Genomic DNA, 10,596 nt, shown 5'->3' on the forward strand with positions numbered 1-10,596 from the left:
TGTAGCACATGAACATCCTTTGGATGTGATTCGGAATAAAATAAAGATGCTATGACTGTCAGAAATACACTTTAACTTTGGTAGCGGGATAAACCCGCAACCAAAAATTGTTTTGTGAAAATGCTGACCAAAATAATTTTACAAATATTATTGTGCAACCCTCTATCAAAATTGTATGTGTAACCAGTGAGTAATCAAGGGCAATTATGATCTCTCATTGTATTATTATCCATTTTTGTACCTGCCCAGAGGGGCATCTTGGATCTAATCCTCCACCATTAAAGCTGGAAATCCACCATATGACCTATAGTTAAATCCACCCAAAAACTAAAACAAATTCTATACTTAATTTTCTTATGACTCAAAGATAACTAATTTAATGCCACTGATGTTTAAGATTGCAATGAAACTAAATGTAATGATAGATGGCAGTAAGAGGAAGTGCAGAGCACAAACAGAAGTCTTTTAACCTTTAGCTGCTGGCGGCAAGTGATTTTGCCTTTGCAACCAGTGCAGACCAAGCTAGATCAGTTGTCACATCCGTGCAGGTTGATCATGGTCTGCACTGTTTGCTATTTGGTCAGTAAATTTTCAATGAACTCCCCTCCGAGTAATAAATGGTACTGTCCGCATTGAATGATAGAACTAGTCCATTTTAGATATATAGCAGAGTAAGGCTGCCTTTGCTGGAGGAAGAGTAAAGGAACTTTGTATACAAGGATAGTTTGCAATGAGAGGAAATGCAGAGCACATAACACAAAAATCTTAAATTACATCAATAGATGGTAATGACTGACATGCAGAACTGTAACTTCAGCTTCCTTAATTACTTATTCAGCCAACGTTCCACTATAAAACACAACAGCGGGTGATATGGCTGTTTTGGACAGCTCTTGTTCTTTAATAATACTGTCATTGTATTGAAATGAAGAATTAATGTTTTCTGAAGTTGGTGAATATAGGTTTTGGCCACTTAAAAATACATTATTCAGTGCAGTTAAGTACACTGCCTTAGGATAAAAGTAATTGAAATTCTAGTAATAGGTGTGTTCACTTATTATAACCACTGACCAGTTCATTTTTCTCAATGAAAACTTTGATTTTACTGATAATTTGGTGTAAGTTATTAAAATATGCTTCTAACATTGTTTAATTTAAAGTAAAACCATGGTTTGTATGATGTAGTGGAGCTATTTCCACTGTAGTGTGTAGTGTGAGTAAATTATGTGCAAAAAGTTGGAAAGTTGAAGTACAGTATTGTGGTAAGGTACCGGTAGGGGTTTTTTTTACGAAAAAAAAGTTAAAAATTTCAAATAAAGAAATTATAAATATTACATCATTGTCAGATTAATCTTTAAAATTTGGACTAACATACAATGTTTCTGAGGTTTTTTCTAAACCAGAACTTGAAATGTTCCCAAGATTTTTCTCTCTCTGTCCCAGAAATGATGATGTTTCCAGTACTTTTCTGTGACAGAACTTACAGTGTTTCTGGAGTCTTTATTCTAGAACTTAAAATGTTTTCAACTTTCAAATTTTAAGGCCAACATAATCCAGGTTTTAGATTTAAAGGGGGTTTGCTTTTTCAGATTGCTTAAATCTGAAAACAGCTTATGATATTTGTTAACTAATCTATATAAAGAGCAACTTACAGTGTTCATGTGTTTATCCGGTTCAAAGAAGTATAAATTCAAGGGGACATAGTTTGGCTAAAATGCATGTCAGAGTTACGGGACTTGATGCTATCACCTAGTTTTATAACCCCAAAGACACATGTGATGTTTCAATTCAATATCTGCATTAATTTTGGAGATAGTAACTTGCATGCAAAACTTTAACCAGGATTTTCTAAGTCTAAAAGAGGGCATAATATGGCCAAAATATATGTCAGAGTTATAGGACTTGACCCAGTGACATTGGTAATTGACCTAGAAAAAGAAAAAATAAGTTTCAAAGCTCTATGTCTTTAAATAATAGCTATATGGAACTTGCACACAAAACTTTAACCAGGATTTCCTAAGTTTAAAAGGGGGCATAATTTGCCCAAAATACATGTCAGAGTTATGGGACTTGACCCAGTGAGGTTGGTAATTGACCTAGAAAAAGAAAAAATAAGTTTCAAAGTTATATGCCTTTAAATGATAGCTGTGTGTACTTGCATGCAAAACTTTAACCAAGTGTGACTCCAATACCGATGCCAGGGAGAGTAGAATAGCTTAGACTATTCTTTGAATAGTCGAGCTAAAAATATTAAAATGTTTCTAAGGTTCAAATATCACAATAGTTGAAATGTTTCCAAGTTTAAATATCAAAAAGATAAAATGATTCCAAGGTTTAAATAAAAAAAAGTTAAAATGTTTTCAGGGTTAAAATTTGAGACAAAATACAAGGTAATAGTTACTTACAATAGCCAATTCATCATACTGTGTATTTTTTTCAGTGTTGTTGATGATACATGAAGGAGCTCTGACCTGATTTGAAGAGGCCCATTTCTTATGTACAAGCAATTTCACATTCAAAGTCCTTAAACATGGAACAAACTATGCCAAGGGTGTTTAGAAATCCAGTTACATATCTTGGTTTAATATTTTTTCTGTGTTCTATTTTGATGTATAGACATATGCAATGCGAGCAGAATCAAAACCGGATAATATATGATAGAAATAATCTGGCGATATCTTATCATCGTGACATGCCGTTGATTTTTATTGGCGGCATGCCAAGAAGTGGGACAACTCTAATGCGAGCAATGCTAGATGCTCATCCGGATGTTCGATGTGGGGAAGAAACACATGTTATACCATTACTTCTTGGAATGCGGAAGAACTGGAAAGAACCGGAAAGGAGGAAACTATTTCTGGAAGCGGGAATAGATGATAATGTCATTCAATCAGCTCTGTCTGCTTTTATTTTAGAAATCATAGCTTTACACGGAGAGGGGGCAAAATACTTATGTAATAAAGATCCATTGACACATTTGCATAGTGTTTATTTAAAGAAAGTCTTTCCCAATGCTAAATTTATCTACATGATTCGAGATGGTCGTGCGACTGTACATTCATTGATTAGTCGCAAAGTGTCTGTTTCAGGATTTGATTTAAGGGACTACAGACAGTGTTTGTCTAAATGGAGTCTACATTCCGAGGTGATGTACACACAGTGTCTGCAGGTTGGACAGGATAGTTGTCTTCCAGTTTATTATGAGCAGTTGATTTTGCATCCTGAGATTTGGCTGAAGCGTATCATTAAATTCCTAGGTATTCCTTGGAATGAGTCCGTACTCCATCATGAAGATTTTGTGGAAAAGCCAGGAGGAATTGCTGTTTCAAAGTAAGTAAATACTGTTTCAAAGTAAGTGCACTGTTTTGAAGTTCACAGAACTTCATTTAAAAGTTTGTAAACTGGCAGTTTTGCAGAGCACAAACTCAATTTTATCAAGTTTTCATTACACTTTGCTCTTATATGATGCAGAAGTCCCATTAGCTTCTAGAGTCATCTACAAATATTTTTAACCTTCTGCAAATGAGTATTTTAAACAAGTATGATGCTTGCAAATGCATTGTCTTTCAGAAAGTTTCTTTGTTGGGACTTTGATCATTATTGTGACATGAAATTCCTTTCTTCCAACACATGAGAGTTTTATTGTCGAGCCCGCTTGCTGTGAGCTCGATCTAGTCACCACTTTTGGTGTATGTGTGTGCGTGCGTCCGTGCGTCCGATTTTGTCCGGACCATAACTTTGACATGCATAGATCAATCTTGTTTATATTTGGCATGAATGTTTACCTCAACAAGAAGGCATGTCATGCGCAAACCCCATGTTCCTACCTCAAAGGTCAAGGTCACAGTTGGAGATCAAAGGTCAAATTGAAGTTTGTTCGGAGCATTTCTTCTTCATGCATGGTGGGATTTTGATGTAACTTGGCGTGAATGTTCACCATTATGAAACGGAGTGTCATGCACAAAAACCAGGTGCCTAGGTCCAAGGTCAAGGTCACACTTGACAGCTGGCGGGCTCGACATTCTGCCTGTGGGCATACTTGTTAAGCACAGCCTCCTTTAACAGAAATATTATAGGGAAATATCATCTTCCGCTAGATTATTTACTTTTGGTATCTTCTTTGCACTTTTGTTTTATTTGCAGTTTACATATATATAGCTAGTCATTGTTTTCACTGAAAGTTGGCCACATATTCATTATTTACTTCATGATTTACAGGAGGGAGGCATCGACAGACCAGATTATCAAGCCAGTAAATCTGGAAGCATTGAACAAATGGGTTGGACATATACCGGAAGATGTTGTCACAGATATGGCCAAAATTGCTCCGATGCTGAGCACCTTTGGGTATAATCCTAATTCGAATCCTCCCAACTACGGCAAAGCTGATCCAAGAGTTACAAACAATACCTTACATATACAACAGAATGCTGAGTTCTGGATGAAGCGAGAGAACGAGGTGATGCAACGTGATAAACCAGCTAAATGGCTGCAGGAAGATTTGTAGATATCTTCAAACCTTCTGCCTGCTAAATTTCTAAAATGTACTCAGGTCCTTCATTCAGTTTTGGCAGTACCATTTATTATTTGAAGGGGTGTTCAATGAAAATTTACTGACTGAATAGTGAACAGTGCAGACGTTGATCAGCATCCATGCAGGCCGATCTTGGTCTGCACTGGTCGCAAAGGCAGAATCACTTGCCATCAGCAGGCTAAAGGTTAATTACGATCGTCCTGTTTGGGATGTTGCAACTTGAAGGAATATTTTGACATCTAAAATTGACCCTCTTTATTACATATTATTTTAGTAATATTCTTGCTTTTTTGCTTATTAAAAAATAATGTAGCTGAAATATCCATTCATTTGCCCTCTTTTTGTTTTAGCTTTTTTTTACTGCTTTTTAACAAAGTGTGCAAATATAGATGTTTAGTACATTAAATTTTGGATCAATGTGTTGCTATTTTTTTCCACTGAGGCACTTTTAAATATGACCAATTGCAAACTTTTAAATTTTTTGAAATGTATTGAAAAATCTCTAATTAATAAAAATTTTCCGTTGAAATCCCCAAGGCCCCAAAGTTTGCATTTGGTTGGTAATGAGAAGTTCTGTTTTTGACATCTTATTTCTTTATTTAAGAATTTATTTGGAAATGATTAAGGCGAAAAACTGAAGAAAATTATAAAAAAAGTAAGTTTTCTTGGATTAAAAGATTCCAAGTATATGAGTTTATTACTGCTTCAGAACTTTTTTACATACGATTGTTTGTAGATAAAACTTTTTTACAAAATTTAATTAGACTTAAAACATTTATTTAAAAGTCAGTTATCTATGCTAATGTCAGAAATTTAGAAACCTAGAATCTTTTTTTCATTGTACAACCTATGTCTTTTCAATTGATTTTACTGATTGTTCCCACCTGATCAAACAGATGGTTTTTTTTTTTTCAGTTAAAGACATATAATAGTTTTATTTACTTAGGCCAGAGTTTTTTTATCTTTCGTTTTACGGGAGATTTTGAAAAAGACAGGGGGGGGGGAAAAAAATAAAAATAAAAAGCTTAAAATGAGCACCTCGGAAAAAAATAAAAAAAAAATAGAATTTTTTTTAAAATTTTTTTTATTTTGATAAAATTTCGTTTCAAGTTTTGTTTACTTGTTTTGTGTCCCGTATTTTAAAATTTTGAGTATTGTTATGTTTTAAGACTTAAAGCCATTTTACGGATGAACATTGAAAAAATTTCATGCATGCTTGTGAATAAAATGCTTCAGGCACGTAACTCACACTGGCAATTTTAAAATTCAGAAAACTTTTTTTACTAAATTTAATGGAGACAAAAAAAATTTTTTTCTGTTACAAAAGCCCCCGTAAATTTCAGTGACAGAAGAGAGACTAAACACTTTTTGGTAAAAAAGTGGGCCCGTAGTTTTTGTAGGTTTTTGGGGGTTTGGTTTTTTGATCTTCTCTGTGTAAACCCTTTCTTTTTTTACATAATATTACTTATTGTATCTTTCACCAAAATCACTTTAAGAGCTAATTTTACAGTTTACCCAGCTCAAAATATACGGTTTTTTTATCAGCAAATAAAGTTTTTAAATAATTTTAATAACATCCGTGCTGGGGAAAAAATTTTTTTTTTCGTGTTAAAAAAAAATTTCGCAAAAAGAATCGAAATTTACCTCTTTAACTCTGTAATTTGCCCCTTTTAAAAACATTAGTTCAAGTATTTGAATTGCTTCTGAAATTTGCCCTTTTTAAACTAACAAATTTCAAGTATGAAGTTGATCACTTTTTGTCAAATTTGCCCCAATAAAAAGTATTTTTTATTATTCTTTATACACTTAGAATTCTATTGAAGTTACAAAAGAAAGGACCACTGCGGATTTTCCAACACTACCAGTGTTTATGCCGAACATCCCAACCCTGTTAAAAGTGTGGGGGTCACTTTAAAAAAAAAGAAAAAAAAACTGCTGTTACAAACATTATTTTTTCTGCAAAAAAAAATGTTTTGGAATAAAATTTAATGTCAAGCCCTTTGATATTGTATTCCCTTTTCATGGCAAATTTGTAATTTTAAATTTTTAAAACAAAGGTGGGAAAATTTTTAGCAATTTAATATTTAATCTGTCCTTTTAAAAGGAGATTTGTACATAGTATTAATTCCTGAAAAAATAAATTTTTTTAAAGTGTCTAAAAAAATTTGGGACACAATCTCGTCCATCCCCCCGTGTAAAAGAGAGAAAAAAAAAAAAGTTAAAGATTATCGGTAATTATTCAGTGATAAACTAAGTAAGTTGACCTTGTTTTCATGATCAATTTACACCCCCTCTAAGAGCTAAAAGAAGTGTGTTCAGTATCTTGACATCTGAAGCGGAGATCAAAGCGGTATTTTTGCTCGAGATTGTCATGGCATTACGTCATGTTTTCGCGCCATGTGACATATCACTGTCTGATCGTACCGCATCGGTTCTTAAAATTGCTGAGAAATAGAAATCAATAAAAAATTTCTTCTTTAATTTGTTATCAAAAGCGAATGTGCTGTATATCCCGTATAAAAGGTAAATGTCTCAAACGATAGTTACTATAGTGGATATTCTACCTCTGTGAGCTATTTGCCCTCAAGGAATTTACATTATTGTTTGACAAGAAAAACTTTTAAATTGTTGGTCAAAAAATACATGTACAAAGATTCATTTAAAACTTATTAAAAACCGCAGTGACATCACATTGCTTTATTTTAAAATCGCATTTCTACTTACGTTCACGAGGTCACGTAACCTATTCTGCTGCACCTACAGAAATCTGTTTGCCAAAAATCGTCTTACTCCATGTATTGTAATCGCAGCCGCTTTTTCATTATTTAAGATTTTTTTATTCTGTTTTTTGTACTTTCTGGTCAAAAGTCTGAATTTTAAGCCCATAGTATTCATCATTTATTTACTTTTAGAAAGAAATAAGTAACTAAGATCGCACTGTTTGAATTTTTACAAATGATTATATGAAAAATTCGACCGTTTTTATAGAATTTTGCCTGCATTCTGTCGAATCTTATTAAAATCATTATAAATTCAAAAGTATTATTTCTCAAGGGGTGTTGAAAACTTGAAGCGAAAATATTAAAAAATGAATGCACTACGCACGTTTTTGTGTACGTGTCGATGTAAATTAGATGTTACGATAGGTCACACGTGCTTGTGGAATGGAAAATTACCGGCATGACGTTTTGATATCTTTACGATTCGCGGGTAAATTCCAGTCAATCCAGGTAGCGACTGAACCATCTCAAAGTTTGTTGACGTTTTGTAGATGTAATTTCTGAATTTTGGTAAAGTAAGGACGTAAAAAAAACACTCGCCCGATCGGCACAGTGAGGTCCACTCGTCCTACTCAGACTTACCTCGCCAATGCGAGCAGGCGAGTGGAATTTTACACCCTGTTAATGCCGATAAATGTACGACAAAACACGATATTTTGCACGCGTTAAACTCCCTTCCTGTGAAATTACGTCCAGGTGAAAATACACTAATTTTATTTTCTTTGGGGCTGTAAACAACCGACCGGCGGAAAAAATAAAATAAAACTCGGGAAAATGAATTTTAATTTTATTCCACTTTTGCAATATTTAGGACCGGCGCTCCCGTAAAACGAAAAATAAAAAAACTCTGGCCTTAAATGCATTTTTGTCATGCTTTCACAAATAGGTTTGAATAGCAAAGTTAATGTCAAAGTATCATCATCCATTTCAAACAACTATCTATTTTATCCATCAAGCATGAGCACAAATAAAAGTTTGTGTGACTTTTGTATTGGTAGATTTATTAAAACACCAAAGTGTTTACTTTAAGTTAATGGTGCCTGCATCTACCAACAGTAATAACTCCTTTGATTGCTGAGTGGTGGTGCATCCGCTTTGGGTGGGGAGGTCTTGGTTTAGATCCCTGGCCATGTCACACCAAATATGTAAAAATGGTACCAGTAAATCCCTTGCTTGGCATTCAGAATTAAAATGGACATTGGCTTCTCATGTGGCGATAATTCCATCGGGAATATCAGGGAGTGGTTAGTACAAGTTGTAGAATTTGCTTCACAATCCAGGCCTGGAATAGGTCTGTATAAACTAATACCAACAGTATTATTACTTAATGTTATTGTCAACAGAAAAAGCACATAACAAACTGACACAGAATGTTAACATTTAGTGCTTTTGATGGGTTAGAAAAAATGAAATAAAACAAATGCTGAAATTAAAAATTAAGCCAAGAGAAAGGATGGAGCATTCTTTTGAGCATCCTTCCTTAAGGGAGTCAGTGGTTAGCAGGTTGGATTACGATCCTGGCTTGATTCCTGGCTGCGGCTGATATCCCAGATAGTGTTTCAGTGCTGGGTGATTTACTTAAATTGGTACTGTTTCCAGCAGCATTAGCTAGTAGTCCGGATGCTGGGGAGGTAAATATGACACCTGCCTTAGGCTCGGCTGGAAAAAAGTTGTTTCATTCATTCTAGGTGGGGACTTTTGTTGACTACCCGCATTAAACAAGGAATTTTACTCTTTTTTTTATGCCCCCCTTCGAAGAAGGAGGGTATATTGTTTTGCAGATGTCGGTCGGTAGGTTGGACGGTCGGTCTGTCTGTCGGTCGGTCGGTCGGAATGTAGACCAATCCGTTTCCGGATGATAACTCAAGAACTCTTGGGCCTAGGATCATGAAAGTTGATAGGGAGGTTGGTCATCACCAGCAGATGACCCCTATTGATTTTGAGGTCAGTATGTTAAAGGTCAAGGTCACAGTGACCCTGAACAATTAAACGGTTTCCGGATGATAACTCATGAACGCTTAGGCTTAGGGTCACAAAAATTGATAGGGAGATTGATCATGACCAGCAGATGACCCCTATTGATTTTGAGGTCAGTATGTCAAAGGTTAAGGTCACAGTGACCAGGAACAGTAAAATGGTTTCCGGGCAATAACTCAAGAACGCTTGGGCCTAGTGTCAGGAAAATTGATAATTAGGTTGGCCATGACCAGCAGATGACCCCTATCGATTTTGAGGTCATTAGGTCAAAGGTCAAGGGCACATTGGCCAGGAACAGTTAAACGGTTTCTGATCTTCTTGTCCAAAACCATAGGGCCTAGGGCTTTGATATTTGGAATGAAGCACAATCTAGTGGTCCTCTAGCAAGATTGTTCAGATTATTTCCCTGGGGTCAAATATGGCCCCACCCCAGGGGTCACATGGTTATATAGACTTATATAGGAAAAAAACTTTGAAAAACCTCTTGTCCAAAACCACAGGGACTAGGGCTTTGATATTTTGTATATGAAATCATCTAGTGGTCCTCTACTAAGATTGTTCAAATTATTCCCCTAGGGTCAAATATGGGTCCGCCCTGGGTGTCACATGGTTTACATAGACTTATATAGGGAGAAACTTTGAAAATCTTCTTGTCAAAACCACAAAGACTATGGCTTTGATATTTTGTAATGTAGCATCATCTAGTGGTTCTCTACCAAGTTTGTTCAAATTATCCCTCTAGGGTCAAATATGGCCCCGCCCCAGGGGTCACATGGTTCATATAGACTTATATAGGGAAAAACTTAAAATCTTCATGTCCATAACTTACATCATTCAAATTTGGACCACATGTATAGTTTTGAGTGGCAAGATGAACCTTGACATGAGTTGACCTTGATCTTGACCTAGTGACCTACTTTCACATTTCTGTAGCTACAGCCTTCAGATTTGGACCACATGCATAGGTTTATGTACCGAAAAAGACTTTGACCTTGTTATTGACCTAGTGACCTACTTTCACATTTTTGAAGGTACATGCTTCAAATTTGGACCACATGCATAGTTTTTTGTTCCAAAATAAAATTTGACCTTGATTTTGACCTAGTGACCTTCTTTCACATTTCTCAAGCTATTAATGGATCGCGATAATTTTATTTTAACGGTACTTGGTAAAATCCAAAAACAGGTAAAGCAGGTGTATTTTCCGATAAGTGGTGTTGATTTGTATATTGTAGTATATTCTTTACTCTAGACACGATGCGTCATTCCATAACAGATTTGTACTGAAGTGGATAGTGTGTTGGA

General features: G+C 35.2%; 1 protein-coding gene across 1 annotated transcript; it reads left to right on the forward strand.

Moving 5' to 3' along the window:
* The first annotated feature begins 1,963 nt into the window (after positions 1-1,963).
* Positions 1,964-4,997, forward strand: LOC123534251 (protein-tyrosine sulfotransferase 1-like). The gene is made up of 2 exons (XM_045316418.2): positions 1,964-3,330; positions 4,219-4,997. Exons 1-2 carry the CDS (start codon positions 2,531-2,533, stop codon positions 4,505-4,507), a joined length of 1,089 nt encoding a protein of 362 aa, XP_045172353.2. The 5' UTR covers positions 1,964-2,530; the 3' UTR covers positions 4,508-4,997.
* Positions 4,998-10,596: the final 5,599 nt, after the last annotated feature.

Source organism: Mercenaria mercenaria, chromosome 12 (genome assembly GCF_021730395.1).
Source record: "Mercenaria mercenaria strain notata chromosome 12, MADL_Memer_1, whole genome shotgun sequence".
In the NCBI taxonomy this organism is placed as follows: Eukaryota; Metazoa; Mollusca; class Bivalvia; order Venerida; family Veneridae; genus Mercenaria; species Mercenaria mercenaria.

Coding starts and splice junctions, on each gene's coding strand:
- LOC123534251 (XM_045316418.2), top strand. CDS start 2,531: ATGGAACAAACTATGCCAAGGGTGTTTAGAAATCCAGTTACATATCTT. Junction 3,331..4,218: donor GGAGGAATTGCTGTTTCAAA/GTAAGTAAATAC, acceptor CATGATTTACAG/GAGGGAGGCATCGACAGACC.